Source organism: Cyanistes caeruleus, chromosome 1 (genome assembly GCF_971803275.1).
Source record: "Cyanistes caeruleus chromosome 1, bCyaCae1.hap1.1, whole genome shotgun sequence".
In the NCBI taxonomy this organism is placed as follows: Eukaryota; Metazoa; Chordata; class Aves; order Passeriformes; family Paridae; genus Cyanistes; species Cyanistes caeruleus.
The window spans coordinates 39,425,970-39,449,104 of NC_141701.1; the positions used below are offsets into that span (position 1 = coordinate 39,425,970).

Here is a 23,135-nt window from a genome sequence, read left to right on the forward strand (position 1 = left end):
CCAGGCAAGCAAATCCAAAACCTGATTTGGACACTGTATAGGTAGAGAAGATAATTTTCAAGTATGGAAGGCAGCTGCAGAAGAAGGGTATCCACTGTTAGAAAAGAAAAACAGATTAGGAAGGCATTATTTACACTAGATAAATCAGAAATGGCATCAAAGTGAGCTAGTATTACAAACTATTAATGAAACACATGATAATGAAACAAATCACATAATAGATGACATCAAAGTGATTCAGTGTAATGAATACTGATACCAACTAAGTGAACTGTGGGCTCTGGGGATACAATTTCAAATCCATTCCAGTGAGTGGTAGTACTGTGAGCAGAAAAAAAGAAAGAATTTGAGTGTTCCATTGTTCATACTGACCACATCCACACCTTAAAATAGTTGTCCTTTTGATGACATAAGTAGATAAAAATTATATTTAAAAGTTATATTATCTAGCAATGCCAAATATAGGAAATTATTATTTTTTCTTGTGTCAAAGTAACAACTGAGATCTCATGACCCATGATTAGCCAACTGTCCTAATTTCACAGAATAATATGATTAAATAAACATTAATCATGTTAAAAAGACAGCCAGACAGTATTTTATCAACACAGATTACAAACTCATTTATTTCTTATAATTATATAAAGCCCATTGCTGCTACAGAACATGGTAGTATCTCAAGGGTGAAACAAGTCTAAAATTCAGATCTTCAGAAAGATTTTAGATTTTGAAGGTACAAAAGGTGAAGTCTTTGATTGAGAGGAATGCCTTATATAGCTCATATAAAATATTTGTATTTTGATCACACACATTAAACTTCAGGTGGTGTGCAAGTCCTGATTTCATTTCAGACTTGTCTGTATCCTAAATCCTTCCTGAGTCAATTCTGGCAATATCAAATCCCAGATCAAACATTAATTTGTGCATTTATAGCTAAATACATTTTTTTTTTAGTGTGCATTTGCAAAAATAACCAGGTCTTTTTTTTGTTTTTCTCTGACCTAAAGGCATTCACACATGTATTGGAAAGCTGGTTTGATAGCTAAGGAGAGGCACTGCAAAAATCATCAAGCTGAGCAGGGAGCTGCCTAAGCCTGCCTAAGCTATTGCAGTGTTACTGATAACAGCCTCTCTTAAGAGACCCTTTGGATCTAAAGGTTCACAGCTGAGGTTCTGGCTCAGCTACAAGATTTTACAATCAAATGTCAGTGAGAGGCTTAGCGACACAGGGTGAACTTCTGAATAACAAGATCCTTATTACGCTCTGTTAGGGTCTTAAGAAAAGCAATATATATTAAGGCTGAAGGGTTGTGCAGTTTGTTTGGAAAATGATTTTGAGAAAATCTAAATTTTAATAAATGTTGAAAATGAAAAAAAAATCATCAAATTAATAATACATACTGACAGATTTGAAATTAATTAAATTTAGTTTACCCACAAATCACTACTGAAACAAAAATATTTGAATATGTTACTACATATGTCTTCCATTATGATTTCTCAGTTCAAGTCCACAGAGTCCTGTTACAGATTTAAGTTTCTGATATCTACATTTCTGTCATGCAAAGTTTTTGAGTGTCTATAATAGGATCAGAATTCTGTGTTCACATTAGACATATTTAATTTACCATGATGTTTTTAATACATTGTTTTGACTTTTCTTCACAATAATTACAATGCCTTTAGAATTGCAAAAGACAAGTAAATCAAATCAGCATGAATTTGGAGAAGCATCACACTTGGAAAGAATCAGAAATCAAGCAGCTGTGGATAAAGCTGCACTGTGGTGAGGCCATCACTTTCATCTTCAGCAAGCCACCTTAAGGGAAAAACATAAAAACCTGTCATAGACACAGCACATACAAAACTTAAGAAACAGACAATTTGTGAGAGCCTGGTTCTGCACCTTTGATTTTTCTAGGTGAGTTTTTATATTGATTATAGAGAAGAAGAAACCAACCTGAAGAAAATAGTTACTTTTAATTTTTTTGTTTTACTACTCACCTCTGTGTAATTTTAAAGTGTAATTCACTTTATTAGTATATTTATGAAATACACATTAATTTTATTTGTTGGTCATATAGGTAACTAGTAAATTGCTCTGAAGAATGACATAAAGTCAGGTTAATTTAGAGTAGGGAAATATTCTTTGATAGCAAGTTATTGTCTTTGTAATTCATTCCAGGAACACTCTCATATCTCTTTCTTGTGCTGAGTTGCATGATGGGCCCAATCCTAGCTCTGTAAGAGTCCATGCAGCTTTTACTGTTGAGTATATGAGAAACAGGCCTGAGTCCAAATTTCAGGTAGACTAATTTTAACTAATTTAACTGAAAACATTAACAGCAGTGGTGTTAATTTCCAAAGAGAGTTAAAAATATTCCATTCCTTGGAAGGTTTATGACAGTCTACCTGATGTGATGTCTATGAAGGGGGTAGTGTGGCAGGGATTCCTAGGCAGTAAGTACAGCATCAAAGTAGCTCACACCTGAAACAGCACCATTCAGCAGCTGGGAGATGTGGCTGAAGATAAACAGGTTCAGGCTGAAACACAACTGATTTTGGCAGCTAAAACTGCATGTGGAAGTCTCAGAGCCTGGGAAAGTTGTGATGTCTAAGCTAGATAAACAGGCATTTAAATGGGTTAGCAAAGGATTCAGGTTTCTCAGTGATTAATATCTTTTAGAGACATTATTTGTGTTGGAGGAATCTTTTTTTATGTGAGAGAATGAGCCCTTTCCCCCCTTCACTCCGTAGGCCATGAGAGGAGAAGCTCCATGAGGAGCTCCATCTCTCAGCTGGAAGAGGGCCATGAACTTAGGGTTGCCTCTATCTGAGGAGCCTCTGTATTCTGGGGTTAACCTCCTAATCCCTCCTACTGAATAACTTCCAACTTGAGTAGGCTTCAAGCCTATATACTTGATGGTAGGCACATAGCTCTGCACCCACCAAGGCCTCAGTTAAATGTCCTTGTCAGCAGCATGTAGAATCAATCTGTGCCAGTCACTCCCCCACATCAATGATGTGATTCAAGTTCTTGTGCCCATCTCTCATATACCTTTGAGCTTTTACTATAAGATTTCAAATAAAATTGGAAAAAAAAAAACCCCAAATCTCCAGGAAAAAAAAAAAATGTTTGCTGCAGTCTGTCTTCAAGAATCTTCCTCTGACTGGTGTGGTCTGAGAGCTCTTACAAGCAAAAGAGATGAAGTGGCATCAACCAAAAATCCTGTCATGGATTGTGTTGCACATCTGAGTGATATTGTGTTTTAAGAACTTTTCTTCATGGCCACTAACTTAGAATTAGTTATCTAGAAGATTCGAGAGTATCTGAACATGCCTTTGGAGGAAGTTGAAGCAAGGGAAGTTTAATGTTGTTGGAAGAAGTTTAATATTGTTGAGGTCAGTAACACTCTCACACTTTCATGATTTAGACTGTAGAGATCAACTGAGTATCCAAGAACTTAAAAAGTTACCTTTTATTTTTTACTCAGGGACTGGGATTTGGCTTCCATTAATTGTCAAGTTTACAGAAATATTTAGGGAAAGGATACAATTAGATATTCTTGGCTACCATTTCTGTTTTCAGATTACCAGGTATCATTCCTCTTTCTAGATACAGGGAACTTGTAAATTTTCACACTTCTGTGTTCTCCAGATGCATTGAAAAGCTAATTTCCACTTGGGAGGACATGAATATGTTTGCATCAGTTATTTATTCTGAAATTCTTCAAGCTGTGAACTATATATTGTAGTGAACAGTGTCTGAAAATTTACTCTTCAATTTAATTTCCAGTTTTTGAAGCTGTATTGTTTCAGTTTGATGCAGACTGATGTGAACCTTCTTCTTGACCATCAGAAGCCCTTTACCCAAGAAACCTGGTGCCTAAGTACATTTCTAAGTTTATATCATTGTAATTCCAGATTACATTATATAAAGCTTTTTTTCATCTTTGTCCTATTTGCTGAATGTATTTTGGGCCCATACTAAGCAAACATTGAAACAGAAGGATTCTGATGTTTTAATCTTGCCTTTGCTCAATAAAATACACTGCTTCTTCCTCAGGTTTTGAATATATGCAGCCATACTCCACTGTCCTCCTTTCTGATTCCCTTCCATGCCTGTTTGCTTCTTCCTGATATGTTTGCTAGAGCTATTTATGTGCTAATGGTTGTATAGTGGTTCACCAGACACCTTCTAACTCTTAAAAATATATATGAGTACTTTCTCTAGGCAAAGACATTAAATTATGTCTTTCCCTCCTACAATCATCCAGTTTTAATTGCTTGGAAAAAATCTAGTGTCTTCCTCTAAGAATTCTGACAAGTCAGTTTCAAGCTGGCCAAAGCATTCAAAAGTCATTGGGGATGGACTGATAGGAACACAACAGTGTAAAAAAAAATAAAAATAAAAATCATTACTGTCTTAGAAAACCAGACAGAAGCAACTGAGAAACTTGTGAAAAAGAAAACAGCATGTACAGAGTGAAGAGGGACTGATCTACTGACCTGTTACAGTTGAAGCAATGCATTGAATTCCTAGCTGCATCTGTGATTTCCACTTTTTCTAGAAACCAGCCACTTGCTGTAGAAGGAAAGGAAAAAACAAAGTGCAAGTTTACTATAACCAAAACACAAACACAGCATAAGAAAGGTTTCTAATTTCATTTCCCAAACCCCATGGGGTTCAGTACTTCCAAGTATATTCAACATCAATAATAAAATTGAAACACAGGTGATTCAAATTACTACCAACTTCTCTCAGTTTTACAGGGAAGGTCTTTGATGTTTTTGACAGAAAATATAATGGATTATTTTTGTTACAACTTAACTTATTTTTCCAGATTGGCTAGAACAGGCAGTAAGACAAATGAAATGCATGGTAATATTGAATACGTTCTTGAAAACCCCTTTTTGCCCTTTGAGGTACTTGGAAATGCACTCAAAATGTACCCCTAGTGGACAATCTGCTACTCTTTTCTAATTAATATATTGATATGGATGTGAACCAAGTGGTGAAACTAAATGCTTCTCATATCCCTATTTTTCCAGCAGTCATGATTCAGAATAGCATTTTCATTTAGGCCAGCACTCATATTCATTTCAGCTTTAAGAAAATAAGTATTCTACTTTAATCTCCTATTTTGTGGTGTGAAGAAGTACCTTCATTCTTGTGATGTAGAATTTTATTTCATAGAATATTAAAAGATTAATATTTTTAAATCAAAACTTTATTTTATATGTCAATGTCTATGCTGATGTCTTTAGTTGTGTTTGCCAGTGCAAATACTTAATGACAACATTTTAAAACTAAATAGGATCATACTGTTAGTAGGTGACAATCTTTTGGCATTCTTTATGCATCCTAGAGATAAAGAACTATATCCTATCTAATTATTTTGGTTTTCAAATATTTGGACGAAGTACTAAGTAGTCGAAAACCAATAAAAATATATTTATTTGTAAATGCTAAATTTTAATTGTACATGCTGAAAATGTAATGTAAAAGTATTTGCAAATTGTGTCATTTTGGATAAAATGTAAAGGTACAGCAATGTTTGTTATTTTTCAATGACATTTTCAAAATAATAGCTGGATTAAGTAGGCCATGAAGGTGTCTGAGTATTCCACCTTCAATTCACAAGATTCTTTTATTGATATTGTGAAGTACATTTGAAACTCTTTTAATGAAATCTTGTGAATGGTTTAATATATCAAAGACTCCACTTGGAATAGATGACCTTTCATGAAATCACTAAATCAGAGTCAAGATTATCAGCAATAAAATTTTACAGTCTCTCAAATTTACACGACACTTTACAAAAGAGTAGAAAGGCAAGTTTGCACTCTTGAAAAGATTAAAAACTAACACTTCATCCTTTATTGACAAAACTCCAACACACCTCACTGAAATCTCCAGGTATGGAGAAATCTAGAGGTAACTAGCATATATTAGCAAACAGATGAAACATCTCAAAGAGATGTAACATTTGAGGAAGCTTGTGGGGATAACAGCTGATGTGACAAAAGATGCTTGGAGGTAATTTCAGAGAAATATTTAGAGGAAGGTTGTCATATCTAAGGTGAATCAACACCCACCAGCTGTTCTAGGAAGGTACTATTAGCACCTATGTGATGTTGATCAGGACAAAGAGAGGAAAAATAGTAACTTTATTGATAGATCAGGACCCAGGAACTAAAAGGTCAGTCTATTATTTCCCCTGCAGACTTCTGTGCAACTCTCAGTACCAAAAGTCTGCCATTGTGGAATTCCCTTCCCAGATCAGATCTAAGCTGAACTGTGTGCATGTATAGAAGTTATCACAAATAAGATGAAAGTCAGCAGGACAATCTTGTTTACTATAGATATTTCAACAGGTTGGCATTTTATTCTGTTTTCAACACCATGAAATATACAACATGATTGGGTAGTAAGGAAAATAAAAAAGCTGTTCAACATTGTCCAAATAGGAATTGCTATTTGCAGAGTTTTTCTTGGTTCATCCTAGAAATGATAAACCCTTTGGCACTTTATTATGCTTCATGAACTTAGATTAATCAGATTTTATTAAACCTAAACCTATTTCTTTGAGATGGGTTAAACAAACTTCACCTGACTAGAGTATCTTAATACAATCAGACCTTTTTGATTCAAGTTATATATTCCCTGCAACTTCAGTTTGTGCATTTGTATATCTCTGTATGTCTGCATGTATGTTGATATCTGCATATCCCTAGGGGGTTTTAGCACTATTAAATGTAAGCTCAAAAGATTATATGCCCTAGCCTCCCATTTTATTTTTATGTAAAATTTTAGAGGTTTTAGAGGTTACTGTACACAGAAACATTTTCCATCATCATATGTAGTTTTGTTCTAAAGCCACATTCTCACTTAACATCAGAACAGGACCTGGTGCACTCTGGTGTTCTCAGACTTTCACAAGAGGAGATCTATGGGTGTGAGAGGGAGCTACAGCATGCTTTGACCACAGACCCCAAACTTGCTCAAATCGTGGGAAGTTTAGCTTGCAGTTTGAAAATTCAATCCTATCTTATTTAAAACATCTAATAAGGGCTTTGGCTGAGCAATGTTTGAAGGATAAAACTATCTGAGGTTTATTTTATTTTATTTTTATTTTTTTTTTTTTTAACTAGATCACTGTTAGGAAAAAAATATCATGGTATAGTCAAGGGAAATGTGATGGTGTGAAAAGAAGGGCAGTAAAGCTGACCTCAATTGTACACAGATTTGCATTAGCTAGCTGTAGCTGTACTATGACTTCAAACACCTTTCCAAATGTGAGGTAGATCCTTAAGCAGAAGATGTTTGCAAGGCTACTGAACACAGAATACTTACCAAATCCTTTCCCATCGTGGCCAATCTCAATTGAACGTAGGCTGCCTAATTTTTTCGTTTTAATCTTGAATGTGTCAACCTTTAATATTAAAATACAGTTATTAAAAATATTATGCCAATGTTTGGAAGCTTACATATTTGTCTAGGTCAGTTCTGAGACCAATTCAAGTGTAATGGTAGAAATTCAGAATAAGTGAACCACTAATGTGGTTTATTTTCCTTACTAATGATGTGTGGCATAGATCCTCTCCTATTAGGTCTCAGTTTCAACACAAGAGATTCACTTTTCCTCTTATAGTATGACAATCCCTACCTCTTTCTTGACTTTCATTTACTGTGAAAATATTTTTAGTCTCATGAATCCTCAACTGGTAGTCTTCTAAAATATTTTTAGTATGTGATATGTAAATAAAAATTCAGAAACATAAAAGTTAAAGGTTTTTACTACATTAACTATTATTCCTCTCAAATATGATGAACTTTAATTTAAAATATTACCTTGTTTCTTATTGTAGATTTTTAAAAAGAATTTATTTTTTTTTCCAAAGGCCTTTGACATCACTGGCTACCCATTAGCTGGACTGGTAATGGGATTTCTATGAATCTATTCTTCTTTTTTGTAGGGTAATGAAACCTCCTGTGTAGTACCAGCAAAAGGAAGTACTACCCTAGACACTTTTTTACTTGCTGCTTGTGCATGTAGGTAACTAGATTTATTATCCTCCTCAGCATGGAAGACAATTCATGGGTAAATATCTTTATTTCACAGATAACCTGGCTGAAGAAATTCAGACTAATTCCAGATAAAAAGATGATTAATATTGCTGGAGATAATGAGGTAGATCTCTTAAGGGATATATTTTCACTGGAGTTCTAATTATTTAGTCATTACCTTTCAATTACTCCAGAAGAGAAAGTTACAGAGAATATATATATTTCTTTTTTACTTAAGGGTAACCATCATTGTACCCATTGCATGGGTGGTGACCAAACAGCAATTTCTTTGCCAGAATAATATGTTTATTAAATTAGGAGAACATCCAGCCAAAGTACTATGACATCATGCAGAGAATCTACATTCTTATGCAAATATCTGTATCTGAACTAAGGGTCTCTGAATAGCAGCCTAAAGCATGATGGATATCAGAATCAGGCTGATGTGTATGGTTCCATTTCATCTGCTTTTAGGCTTATACAGTCAGGGATGCTCACAGCACCAGTTTCCATGGCAAAGTGAAATGATGGGATGTAAGAACCGATGCGTTCTCACGCACGATATCTGAGGTGTGTGCAAGAGCACAGAGCAGCACTCACACGTGTGCATGCAACACACACTGTGCTTTTCAGAGTGAGGAAACACATCACTGGCACCTAGGTGGATGCAATATGAAGATGTATTTGGGACTAAGAGGCAGAAGAGCAGCAGAGACAGCTAGATACAGTAGGAGTAAAATGTTCCTTGGTGAATCTGGTGAAAAGAAGAAACACAGGGCGAACTGAGACTATACTTCATGTAGTGATGTGGAAAACAGAATAAATGCCTCAAGTTTTCTAAATAACTTGTGTAGATTTAATGTTTGCTTTTCCAGTACAGAAATGGACACAATCTGTAAAATCTGTGTACTCACCTTTCCTCTTTCAAAGGGGTTTTGATGCTCCAGTGACTGAGAGAGTTGAAATACCTCGGATTTTTCCTCACTCCCACATAAAATAATATGCACATTGGCATCAGTCCCTGCTCCCCTTTTGTCACCTGTGTACACTTTAATAGTATACTCTGACAATTTTTTTACTTGACTTTCTTCTTTATTCAGGTTGTTATCTATGTCATTTTTTTGTTTCTCTCCTCTGAAAACAAAAGATCCCAGGATTTCTCTCTGTATTTTGGGCTTATTTGCATTCACAGAAAATTCTCTGAAAAACAGAACCACATTATTATTTTTTTTGCATGTAAATAATATGTTAAATTAAAACAATCCTATGAATTTATGTGGAACAGCTAAAGATGGGCATATTTTTAAAATATCTATTGACAGAATCACTCTATGGAAGTTACTTTAATTCAGTGTCTGCTCAGTGCTTTCAACCATCATGCTATGAAAAAAAACAAAATTACTAGCTTTACAGAATATACTTACTCATTCACTTCAAATACATAGATGGGATGGTCCTTTGCAGCTTCTTGCACATGCAATTTTTTAATGCCCAGTTTGCAGTCTGCAAAGAAGGAAAGAGAATATAGTGAAAATGTTCCACTGCGTGACAAGAAATTAGATAGTGTAGTTCATATAATGGCATTCTTATTATATGAAAACTTCATTTTTTTATTAATTTATGAATCCAAACAACTGAGTTGAAAGTGTTGGAACAACTACAAGATTATTTATTTTGTTCCTATTTGTAAACCTCAACTTAGAAATTTAGGAGTAAGCATTTCCTTTGTTTTAGTGAAGCAAAGGAGTGTTGTCCTCACTGTCTGGACAGGCATGCAGAAAAGATTCAGCATGACTCGGGCAGGCACATTTGAGAAGGAAGAGCAGAAATACACATCTGTTACTTCCTTCTCAGTGCCAGGTTGACAAGAGGATTGGAACACAAAGAGCATCTCATTAAGTGGCAGGTAGGAAGGGAGTTCAGCAGCTCACAGTATCCCTCTGCTGTTTGGGAAAGATTGCTCTCTGACTTACACTCCTTTCTGAATTTTCTGCTGGGGTTTGCATGGCCTGAGTGTCTTGCCACTAGTTAGTCATGAAGACTATTCATTTTCCCTTCTCTTCTATTATTTGTAGCTTCAGCCCTGTTCAACAAACTGCATTCCAATCTCTTCTACTATCCAACTCCCTTTAATTACATCAATAGGATATAACCAGGCTTCTGTGGAGGAATCCAGGACATTGTGTTACGCTCGTGACCTGTCAAGATAAGTGCATAGGGAGTCAGAAGTTTCAGGAAGGGACCGTGAGCCATCTCATCTTAAAAATTTGCTCTGATAAGGAATGAAAGCATAAATGCACTAGAGAACATTTCCTGGACTGATCAGTCCTGCAGGGTACATCTGACTTCAAAGAGATTTTGTGGGGCTTGGGATTTTTGGTTCAAAGCCTTGGTCCAAACTAGTCTGAGTGCAAACAAATCTAGTTACAATATGGATAGCCTTACTCATCTGAAGTGTTTTATCATCTAAGTAACTCCTTTGAAAGAAATATCTGCTATATATCACCCCAATCCTCTCTTCACAACACACACAGAGGCGAGGAGCCCAGTGTCCCTCCTTTGTGAGTTGTGTTTCCAAACCTGAGTGGAAAAGTCTTGCCTGTCACTCTCTCCGTGGTGCCCTTTGGCTCCACACACCACATGCAGCAGCTGTCAGTCAGACTGACGGCTGTAGTTAACTTTCACAACTGAAGATGTGGGAAACAAAAGCAGTGAGCTACACACCTTGCTCCCTGCAGCAGCGTGGCAGGGCTGTCCCTCTCCTTCCCTTCCCCTCTAGAGTAACCCTAACACCATATCCCCCTGGGAATGACCACAGCAGCCTGTGCTGGGGTGTGGGATGTGTTGACCAGCCAAGGAGTTTGTTCATGGTCACTGTCCCAATGTCACCTTACACACTTGGCTGAAGTCGGGTGCTGTGCCTAAATCGTTTTTATGAGGCGCCTCCAGATGAGCAAACAAACAACAACAAAAGACAAAGTGCAAAAGATAAAGTGCAAACATAGAACCCTTGTTTCCCTGGAAAACTATCTGCAAATGGTTAAGTAATGTTTTGCAATTCTATAGCAAATTTCATTAACAGATTTCAAAAAATGGTATAATTAATTCTTTGAGTAAATAGCATGATGGGCATCCTACAGATATAGCAGAGAGATGTTGAGGTCAAGACAATTCTAAGGAAGTTCAGAGACAAAACTTAACTGACTGTTAAGCAGAAGTAAAATTTCCCTCTGAATGTCACAGGGAGAAAACAGAATTGGGGGGAAAAAAACAGTGATAAAAATTGAATCACAGAAGGAAAATTAAACAATACCTGTTTCTTACTGGAGTTATAATTATTCTCCTAGATAACTTATTAGTAGAACATGTATTAAGTGCAGAATATAATTATATTCATCTAAATTTTCTGTTATTTTTTCTTGTATGCAAGGGAATAGTTTACTTTCCTGATGCAATAACGTTCTAACCTTTAGATACCAGGATTTTAATTTGTCAAAATGCAGGATTTTGCTTTATAAAACACTACCCTTTAGAAAAAATAGCCAAAAGGAATTAATTAGGATTTAACTCTGCCAGTGACTTTGTTGTCTTTAACAGGAGGCTAGCACTGTAATTTACATGGCTGACTGTAGAAAGTAAAAAGTATTTTACCTGTTTTACTGCTGATCAAAAGAACAATTTTTTCCAGTTCTCCCAAGTCAACAGCCTCCATGATAATGAGAAATGACTAAAATAAAAATATTCAGAGTTGTAATATAAAACCATGTTACTTAACATGTAAATATAATATGTATTATAATATATATATATTATATATATTATATAGAAAATAATATGTAGGAAGGACAAGAATAGATTAAAGGGTAAATTTTAAAATATTTCAAGACAGAGTACCTCGTTTTTCTCTCCCTGCTGTACATTCTGCAATGACTGGAGAAGGGATCTGTCCCCTGTGTCACCACGAGTACCATATATACACACAGTCATATTCACTAAATTTCTCTCATTCAAAATATTTCTTGAAAATACTGTTAGATGATATGTAACCACTGCAATATCAAGCAAAAAGAGATCTTGTTAAGACTGTGCCACAACCTTGTACAGCTGTTTGACAACACAGCTTTCACAGTCAGATGTAATTAAAATTCAAGCACTTGAAATTAATAGAAAAACTCAAAATTTTTGCAATTTTTTTCCTCATAATTGTTTTCCCACCATCTCCCAGATCTGAAATTTGACAAGAGAGGCTGGACTAGTCCAAAACAAAAGTGAAAGGATTTCATTTGGAAGGTATGATTCTCGGATCACTGTGTCAAAGAGCAGCAAGAGTGGACCTGCCCCCCAACAAGAGTGAACAAGGTAGAAGCTGAGCACAACCCAGCTCAGGCAGTGCCCTCCCTGACCAGGTCCTGCAGCACCTGCATGAAGCAGGCAGGGCTGTCAACAGTCCCAGGTGCAGCAACCAGTGAAAAAGACCTGGGATCCATCCTGGTGATTGAGCTGGGGGCAGAAGGAGAAAAGGGCAGAGAAAGGAATGAGAGCTACAGGAAAGGCTACAACATAGGTCCAAAGTCTGTGCAGAAGAGGGGGCAGAGAGAGAGCTAGAGAAAGGTGCACATACGATGTATCTCAGGCGTGATCTGACTGGGACATCCTCTGCCCATGGGAGCTGGGGGTTCCAGCTGAGTCCAAGCAAGGCAAGTTAGATCTGTACACTCATACACTGATACACTGGAGTTAAGTGGAGAGGCTGCCTTCATGAGCTTTGGGTCAGATGTGGATGGCACCAGGAGAGTCCATTGTACAAAGGAGGGCAATTGAGTGAGAGTGATGTAGGCAAGGGGTAGGAGGGCTAAAATGCTTAAATAGTGATGCAATTTTTTGGGTGGTGTAATCAGATCACAAGTGTAGCAACCAAGCTTTTATCTATCTAGTGTACTGAATAATTTGGAAAGGGGAAAGAATAAAGGAATCCCTGAAAAGAAGTTACGTACAACAAGGGTAACATATATGAATGTTATAACTCCATTAATTTTATAAAATTCTAATTATTTAATAATATCAACATGAAGTACAGCTCTCAGTTAAATTCATGGGAATAATCAGCTTGAAAGCAACATATTAGGTTTTTTCCAGCTTTTCAATATTTAATTGTTTTGCCTTAAAAACTACAGTAGTGCAAAACTGACCTTCTGAACAGCCCTGTGTGTGAGAGGAGAGGGACAGCACCATGTCACCCCTGGGGATTCCTGAGACATCTCAAAGGAAGGTACAGTAAAGGGAAACTACTTATGTATATACTCAGCTGGAGGCCTCTGCTCATTAATACACCCAAAGGCACAAGTGTGCACTGCCAGATCTCGAGGGTCTGTACTCTATCAGCTGCATTTTGATGGCTTCAATTAGCCATTAGCAAATGCTTCATCACAATCCCAAGAAGAACGTTTTTAAAAAAAGGAAAATATAACTGAGATAAAATACTAAGGCACTCTGTGAATGACAGAGCTGTATCTGAAATTTAACATCACTTGGCTTCTGGTTATGGTGAGTGTGATTAGCTGCTTTCCAGTCCAATTAATACAATACTGGTTTTTCTTTTAACTGAGAAAAAGGAGAAAATAAATTAGGTTTATAAAGCTGTCAAAAAGCATATCTGATTTTCACAATAAATTGCAAGTAAATTTGCCTGTAAAGATCACTTTGAACTTCACGTGTGCCACCTGCTGTGGAGCTGCTTAAAGCTCTCTTGGACATAAATGGCAAAGATTTGGGGGAATCGCTGTCCTAGTTTTTTTTCTTCACTGGTTACAAATCCCTCCTTGAAGATATCTAAAGCATGGATGGAAAGAAATAAAAAACACTGAAATGAGCTATTTAATTTGTTTGTTCTTTTACCTAAACTTATAGAGAATATATATATTCCTTGTTTGTGATTTTTCATCTCTTGATTTCAGAATATTTACAAAGAATAAAAATATTATTAAAAAAAAAAAGCAAAGAATGGGGAAATTATTTTTTCAAGCAAGAGGTCAGTGATAGAGACAGAGCCAAGGTCACAAGGACTCCAGTCTCACTGCCCCTTTATCATCCATGCTGCATTTTTCTCTCCTCATTTCTGTGTGCTTAAACCTGTATCCTGAATACTTCTGCATGTGACAGTGATCAGTCCTTTTCAAGGGGTGCATTCATGTGCTTTATGTTAATCTGAAGGTCCTCTTTGTTTCAGTCTTGGTGCAGGAGATGAAAACCACGGAGCCCTGTTCTGTACCCATACTGTGTAAGTGGTCAAGTGAAAATAATACCTCTAAGCAATATAAAATCTAAAGCCTAGATACAAACTTTAGATTTTCAATTGCAGGCAAATCATACAAAAAATCCCCCCAAACCTCAATCTCTGTTACTTCTACTGAGATTATTTACATAATTTTGGATGCACTCAGAGACATCACTGAAACTGGGCCATAAGCTCCAATACAAAGTATGTTGGTGTAGTTCATTTTATATCTACTTCAGCTCACTTTAGATGAGCTAATTTTTTTACCCAAATAATTATTTTTTTTCTGCAGAAAACCCAGGCACAAATTACTTGAATATTAAGTATCATTATTTCTTCTATTAATTTAGTATTTGTTCCATCATATGGCAGCATTCAGTAAGCATCACATTAGGGAACAGGATAGATTTTAGGTGAAAGGATTTCTTTTATTTTACTTAACCAAGGTGACAAATGTAAGAACTGTTCAGCTAATTTTAGGAGGCATAAATATTTGGAGTGTATAAAGGTAATAAAGCTGAAGCATATATGTAGTTTTGAGCTGTTATTTACTGAGAATATTTGTTTGGAATGTGCAAACAAACAACAAAATCACTTAATAGTAAATGAGCTATAAAAAATCATGTTGTTAATGTCAGTAATATGAGCAGCTGAGGACTAAACAAAATAGGTTGGAAATATTATAATATTGCGAGAAAATTATATTTCTTATAAACTGCTCTTTGTAGCATATAATAATGATTCTGTACAATCAAATGAATATTGCATTTCCCACTCTATGGCACAGAAATTAAGCTGAGTAGGTAATATTTTCCTTCATACATTTTAAATTCTTACTGAGTCTCCGTGAATCATTAAATAAAGACAATAAAATTTTCTGTTTTGATAAAGGTTTCTACTGTAATACTAGGACATGTTAACCTCCTGAACCACTCTACTGCTTTGAAATAGATTTATACCCACCAGAAAGTGCTTCTTTTAATGGCCACTGTATAGGGAATTCAATCCACCTGTCTCCATTAGGAGAAAGAGGAAGTGTTTTATTTATGGTGAGACTAAAGGTATCCAGGGTTGATGTGTTCTGTATTTTCAAGTGACAAAGAGACAGCCGCCATACATTGTTTTCCAAACTCTGGAGACCAAGTCTCACTTTATAAAGCATTCCCAAATCGGATGGCAAATGTATCTAGGGATCAACAAAACAATGAGTTAGCATCCAAACAGAGGAATACTGATAAATGCATAGGTAGTTTAAAGGAAGAGAGGAAGCTGACTCTGAAGGAATCAGCACAGCCCTGCACCTATTTACACCAGTCTTGGTGCTAAAAGTCCCACTTCAAAAGCAGCAGAACCAAATTGACTGTAGGCACTTAAGGACATTTTAGCTTTATCCTCTAGGGGCATTCATTGTAATTGTTCTATCAAATTCAAATTACATACGACAATGATTTCTAATGTGAATAAGTAATGTTAATGTCATTTAAAATGATATACATTATTAACTATGACTATTTGTTGGGGAAAAAATAATATGCTTGATCATCATGAACTTGAGAAACCAGAAATTAAAAAAGAAATCAGGCATGCAACTGAAAACTTCAGCTCTGATTTTCTTAAATATTTAAATAATAATATGTCAAATATTTACAGCACTGCTTGATTATTTCTCTTTAAAGGGAAACTCAAGAAAAATTTAAATATAGGCAAATCTATATATTTTTTTACATCATATGTTATTTGGTTCTCAGTTTGATGCTCCACTTTGTTTTCCATGGAAACTGGATTTGACTTGCCGTTGCTTCCATAAAAAACCATAACCATCTTGGATATATTTTCTGACAACTTTTCAAATTCTGATTTTGTTTCTTCCTGATGCTTTTTGAAATAAATCCTCCATTTGCCTTCTGAACAAATAAAATAAGGAAAATAAAAAGGGAAAAACATTAAGGATGTTTCTGTTTTCATATATTAACAAAGCTATCTGACATAAAATTTCTAAGACATGCTTTGTTCTACATGGGGAACATTATTTTATAAGCATGGCACCTGGATATTGAGCAGCTCCCCAAGTTTATTGACATTTTTTACTTAGAAAGGAAGAAACTGTTGTCAATACTAGTAAGCATAATGACATACTATGATGAAAATATTCTCATATCATTATTTCAGAACTGATTAATAAAACAGCCAATGTAATGACAGAAGCTATACCTGAATTCATTTGCTGTCTTCCTAAAGGCCAGGCAGATGTACTCCTCCTCTCCTGAACTTCTAATTTTGAAAAAAAGATCAAATTAATATTTTTGTTGAACAGTGTCTCTGTGATAATAAAGGCCTGTATTCCTGTCTAGTGAGGCAATTGACTGAGCATTATATCATTTAGATTAAAGATTTAACTAGGAAATGTACAGTGTGATTTTCTATTTAATCTAAATATCATCCCATTACATAAACTGTCTCTAGGGCTGGCTCTTTACTAGGAAAATGGTAGTAACATGAAGATTCAAATATTTTTTATTTTAAAGCATTTCTGTTTCATTTGTACAATTTATGCTCTGGATGAATGAACACTAATTGGATGTCTTTAATGCCCCTTCTAGAGGCTGGTGTTCCTCCCACAGATAATAGTCCCCATTGATTTCATCAGGATTTGGTATAGATCAAAGCTGCTTGTAAACACTAGGTAGTGACCTGAACTGAAAACAAGACTTCTTTTGAGTTCATAACCAAGATTGGATTTGCCAATTATTGTATTAAGAAACTCACAGGAACATTTGTCCAAATCAATGAAGTCTAGTAGAAACAGAACTAAATATTCCTTTTTTTTTTTTTTTTGAGAAGTCCCACATACAAACTAAATTAAAGCTGAAATTATTTGCTTTTGCACACTAACAGTTTCCTCCTTTACTTTCTGTTTTCAAATGATCAGAAGCTAGAGATCATACAGCAGAGGAAATTGATTGAACTAGGATCGTCTTCAGCCTCCAGAGGCTATTGCTGGACAAGTGCCAGGAAATGCTCAGGGAGTTAGGAAGAAAAAAAAAGAAAACTAGTACATGTTTTGTAATCCAAGGACTCATCTCAGTCAATTAACTTCTCTGAGAGGCAGGAGAATAAATACATCTGTCTTAGAGATACACTCAGGCTTTGGTGCCTACTGATCTGGTTGCAGGGTGTTGCAGTTCCCCCAGGGTGCACACCAGATTGTATTGAAATCCATGCTTGGATTGAAACCATGGCAGAGGGAGGGAGGAAGGGAGGGAGGCTGTACATTCCCTTCCTGTCGTGACAAAGAGCCACAGGCAGTGGGGTCAACATTGCTCCTCTGTGGCCTGATTACTCACATGGTGTCAGTCAAAAGTATCTCCAATTTCTGGCAAAAGCTGTCCAAACAGTGTAGCATAAATAATGGAAATTAGTCATCTTGAATACAATGGAGACATTTTCACCACTGCTTAAGCAGAGTTTTCCCCGCTTTTTTACCTCGTTTTCACTCTGACTAGCAAGTAATTGTTATTACAAGCTTAAAAAAATATTTTGCAAGTGTAGAAGTAAGATTTGGAGAGGAAGGAATTTGTAAAAAGGAATAGGACAAATTTGTTGGCATTTACACCACTGAAAATCTGGAGTAAGAAAGCAGATATTATCCTCTGGCAAATAGTGGTTATTAAGTGGTACTAAAACACAAAGTGTTCAGACACACTAATTCCCTGTATAATGACAATGTTCTTCTGGAATATTTTAAATCACAATTTCTTTGTAGAAGCAAATCATATAGCTGCATTCTCCAGTTTGGAATGAATTTCTTAGTGGATGATAGTTTGAAGATAGTGTTGACCTGTGGCATCCAGCGTTACTGAGGCAGATCTTTTTCCATCACGTCTGTCTTTAAGCCATTTTTGAGCCATAAACAATGTTTCTGTCCCTGAAGATGCTGACTCTTTCACAATAATCTTCTCCAGAAGCCAGTCAGAGCCTCTCCCTTTTTCAACAACCATCCTTTGCAGAATACCAATATCTACTGCCTCCACTTGAAAAATATCCACCTGAAAAATTCAGAATCAGAAGTCATATGGGAACAGAACCATGTAACTAAATTATCAGTGTATTTTGAGGCATGAACATTAGAAGAAATTTTTTTATTAAATTCAATCAATACCAACAGAACCAGAGATGAAATGTTTAAACATGCTAAATGCCAACATTAAGAAGTATCTACTCCCTTTGTGGTTCTGCAATTTACAGCTAAACTACCTCTTTGCCCACACAGTTGCTTATCCTCACTTCATGAGAAATTTTCTTTCCCAAAATTGATGTTCAATGATCTACAGGGAATATATTTTAAACATATCTTACTCTCAACAAAATAAACCCCAAGGGTTATTTCAGGAATGAAATACAGGGAATGGGAAGGGTAGAAATGAACATCACAAAAAGAATCTCTTAGGAAAGAATGACAAACTTGGTTCCAGATTTGGAATACCTTGTAGGATTAGTTTCAATATAAGTAATTGAATTTAAGGAAAAATATTAAATAAAAGTATGTTGAAATAAGTTCTGCTGTTCTCTCTCAGTTAAAAAAGCCACAATATTTTTACAACGTTTAGAACACTGAAGTAAGATTCCTAAAGGAAATTGTGATATATCAGACATTCAATGCTTTCACAATATGTGATTTTGGCTTTTTGTGAGTGTTACACTTATTTCCTGTTTCCTTGATGGAAAAACAGATATCAAATTCTTGGCACAGACACTTTCCACATTTTTTGCTTTATAGATTTATGAATTATCATCTCATTTCTACTGGGGTTGATAACTGTTAAAATCTAGTGCTATTTGTGATGGAATTTCCAGCATGACTTAAAGATGCAAAGATGGTTTTGAGGGGACTAGGTAGCAATAATGATGAAAACACTTGAGTCATGAGAAGTCTTGAAGTCTTCCCGACGTAATTTGCACTGAAGTTTCTCTGCCAGAGCAAGAGGGCAGCAACCCTTAAAGGCTTATGCAGAGATGAAACAGAGAATAGCAGTTCTCTTGCTCCACCAATCACAGTTTCTTTCCTGGACAGTTTTTCCAGCTGAAGAACTGATGAAAGATTTGTGTCACAAAGATGAGCCTAACCAGCTTGCACCTTAATAAGACACAGCATAAGCTCAACTATTGAGCTTTAAATTGCAGATAATATATGACCATCTGCTTTAAAAAGAATCCACAGAAACAGAAAAAAAAAATAAGTTTGTTCTTCAACTTTCATTTCTTGTTTTTCATTAATATCTGCACAGGTGAATTTGAAAGTGTGTGTGTTTGTGAACCACACTATTAACAGTGTCCTAAAAATAATAATCAACCTGTTACTGATTATTCTATAACTTCTAGAGAGAAAGGTCATATTAGTCAAAACTGCTCCAATGTACCACCTTATCATCACATCTGCATTATCACTCATAAGTTACCATAGAAAATGGGAAAATGAGACAATGATATTAAGGAAAAAAATCATCTGAAAGAGGACTTAAATAGCTGTACTTCCTCTCTAGGAGTCAAGGTTATCAGTGGCTTAGTGAATTTAACAGCAGAGCAAATACATTGGAATGGCTGAAATTCTAGATGGAGAGCAGAATTGCAGGAAGAGAGGCTCTTCTTAATGTTTTCCTTAGCTAAATCAAAAATATTGAGGTTTAGTGTCAACACAACCATTTTATTTTATTACCTATTGGATTAATTTGATGATTGAATGCCATTAATTTGAACTCTTAATTTACCTTAATTGTGATATTAATTTGATCACTCCTTTATTCCAGCTTTAATTGGATTGGTAAAGTTATACCATCATGCCTGAATAAAATGAATTTGTTACACTTATTAAATAAAATGTATTTAAAATACACATAGTTAGGAGATGACTGAAAAGCACAGACTGAAGTAAGAAAAATACAGACCTCTGTGTCCGTCAATAATAAATTATTCTAAGTTCACAAAATGGGAAAATTTATCCTAAAATTGCTGCTAGTTCTTGCAAATGATTATGCTTATATTAATGCATGATTGTTAAGGTTTTACCCCAGGCAGTATCCAAGCCCCACAGAACTGCTCACTCAGCCCCTCACCAGCAAGATCAAGGAGAGAATGAGAATGGTGAAAGCTAGAAAATTCGTGGGTTGAGATAAAGTTTAATAGAGAAAGCAACAGCCATACACACAAGGAGGGCAAAACAAGGAATTAATTCAGTGCTTCCCATGGGCAGGCAGGTGTTCAGCCATCCACAGGAGAGCAGGGCTCCAGCACTCGTAGCAGTGACGTGGGAAGACAAACACCACCACTCCAAATGTCTCTTTTCCTCCTTCCTCTCCCAGCTTTACATACTGAACATGATTCCACATGGTCTGGAATATCCCTTTGGTCAGCTGGGGTCACCTGTCCTGGCTGTGTCTCCTCCCACCCTCCCATGCACCCCCAGCCCCCTCACCAGTGTGGCAGCACAAAAAGCAGAGAAGGCCTTGGCTCTGTGTGAGCCCTGCTGAGCAACAACAAAAACAGCTCTGAATTATCAACCCTGTGTTCAGCACAAACCAAAAATAGAGCCTCATGCCAGCCACTAGGAAGAAAATTAATTCTATCCCAGCTGAAACATGCACAATTATATTATTGCAAACACATGAGAAAGCTCTTGTCAGGTACTTGTTAGAATAATTTCTTTTTAAGTGAAAAGAGTTTTCCAGAAAATAACTAATTCCTGATTCCTAAACCTAATTTAGTGGCATGATCATCAGCATCTCCAAAAAAATCTGTTGTCAGTGATCCACCCTTGGAAAGGAGATTTAGGAATATAGGAAAACTACAGACAATATTCTTCTGGGTTCTAGACTTGTGCTGTCTCCAGAAGGATAGTTGGGTCTGACTTGCACCAAGTTTTATGGTTAACAAACTCTCAGTATGTATTAACTTAATTAAGTTAATGACTTAATAAATCAGGGGTGGCATGTGCTATGGGTTATCTATGACCTGGAGGATCCAGCCACAGATAAAAGCAAGTTAGTATATATAGTTAACACACAAAAGGTTTTCCAATTCCTTTTTCCTGTGAAAATAAGTATATTTTGATGGAATAAACATTTGTGAAAAAAAAAATTGATGTTTGGTTTGTGTAAGACACACTACTTTATTATTTGTCAATGTGCCATTTTAACGAGCTCACTTTAGAGAATCCAAAATCTCAGAAATCCATGGTCAAATCTGCAGACTATTCAAACATCTAATAAACTGCAAGTTAAGGGACTATTAAATAGACTAGAAATTGTGTCATCTGGGGTAAACTCACTTCACAGACAAGATTACATTCTCTCTTTATGTGTATATTTGAAAATCTACACAGTGTAATGAGCTTTATTGGAGTCAAGAGACCAAAAAAGAATAGAGAAAGAGCAGCAAGTATAATGGTTAGAGCTAAAAACAATTGGCTAGAGATAATTTATTTGCTAAATTTAATTCACTTTTCTCCTCTCAAGACCTCTGCAAACAGAGAGATTATGACATATATTTCATTCTAATTTCATGAAATTCAATTATTATTAACAATTTCGCTAATATTTTTGTAGATTCATCTAAAACCATGGATTAGACAAAATTTTCTTAATACTCAAGCTGTTGACAGGTCTTGTATGTCACAAGATACTCTATCTTTTATTTGACTTACAGAAGGGGACCTTCTAAATTACTAGAGGGTTAATTCTTCTGCAAAAAGAGAAGAGGGAGGAAGGAAATACAGAGAAGGTAAGCAAACCTATAGAATATGAAATTTATCTTTATAATTTTCCTCTAGGAAAAAAAGTGTTAATTGTTTTTCAGTCACTACTAGCAAATAAGGTTTGAACGGAGAAAAGTCATCTTAAATAATGATAATAATACATACTGTCTAATTCAACAGAGCTTATATTGAATTTTCTCAGAATAACATTAAAGCAATTTGTATGTATGTACAGCCCACTAAATTTTCTTAATTAACATTGCCTGGAGAAAGAAAGATATTTTCCCAGTCTGAGCACCTAAGAGTGACAACAGTAGAGCCATATATCCTCTGTGACCCAGAAGAGCTGCCCTAGCAAAACCAGAATCAATACTTTTCATACCTCTTGTCCAAGAAACTAAGGACTAAAAAATTCCTTTATAACAATAATTCCAGCAATCCTTTCAGAATATTTGAAGTTTGGGTTTTTTCTTAACTATTTTTCAGATTTTCTTCAAATGTTTCTTTATTTTCCTGAGAGCCATGCATTTTGAGCCTTTTCTTTGAATCTATGACCCACTTTATTATGACTTTATTCAGTACTCTTCTGTGTCAGTGCTGGCAACATATCACTGTCTGCAGCAGCTGCAATAGCTCTTGTAACAGAAGAAGCATTTGAACAGTCACTGTGCAATATTTACCTTTAGAAATGCCAATCATTTTACAGGCTTGGTATTGAGACTTGATGGTTGGTTAATGACGATATTCCCAGAAGAACTGAAATTGGCAAGTCAAGACACACCATATGCTTCATTTCATCAACCTGTATGTACAAGTGATTTCCCATACTGCTAATGTTAGTATCATTTTAATAGGCTTTTATTGGAAAAGGAGTCAGAGTGTCTAGATAAAGGACCTTTTCTATTAAGCTTAGCAAACCTATTGATTTGCTGCCTGATTATTTTGATCTCACTTGTTAATCTGGAGAAACTCCACTGAAAACAAAGGAGTTTTAACAGAGGCAGGCAAAATAAAGGTGGCCCCTGTAACACTGAGCACAATCA

General features: G+C 35.7%; 1 protein-coding gene across 1 annotated transcript in view; it reads right to left on the reverse strand.

Moving 5' to 3' along the window:
- Nucleotides 1-597: 597 nt before the first annotated feature.
- The window catches only part of RP1 (RP1 axonemal microtubule associated), a 205,012-nt gene continuing 182,474 nt past the window's right edge, over nt 598-23,135 (reverse strand). Inside the window, exons 50-60 of the mRNA XM_086888036.1 lie at nt 18,184-18,391; nt 16,557-16,616; nt 16,071-16,249; nt 15,309-15,531; nt 11,966-12,120; nt 11,723-11,798; nt 9,496-9,574; nt 8,986-9,271; nt 7,358-7,436; nt 4,510-4,585; nt 598-1,819 (exon numbers count right to left, since the gene is read on the reverse strand). Coding sequence (XP_086744162.1) covers nt 1,750-1,819; nt 4,510-4,585; nt 7,358-7,436; nt 8,986-9,271; nt 9,496-9,574; nt 11,723-11,798; nt 11,966-12,120; nt 15,309-15,531; nt 16,071-16,249; nt 16,557-16,616; nt 18,184-18,391 — 1,491 coding nt within the window. The 3' untranslated portion in view covers nt 598-1,749. The remainder of the gene's footprint in view (nt 1,820-4,509; nt 4,586-7,357; nt 7,437-8,985; nt 9,272-9,495; nt 9,575-11,722; nt 11,799-11,965; nt 12,121-15,308; nt 15,532-16,070; nt 16,250-16,556; nt 16,617-18,183; nt 18,392-23,135) is intronic.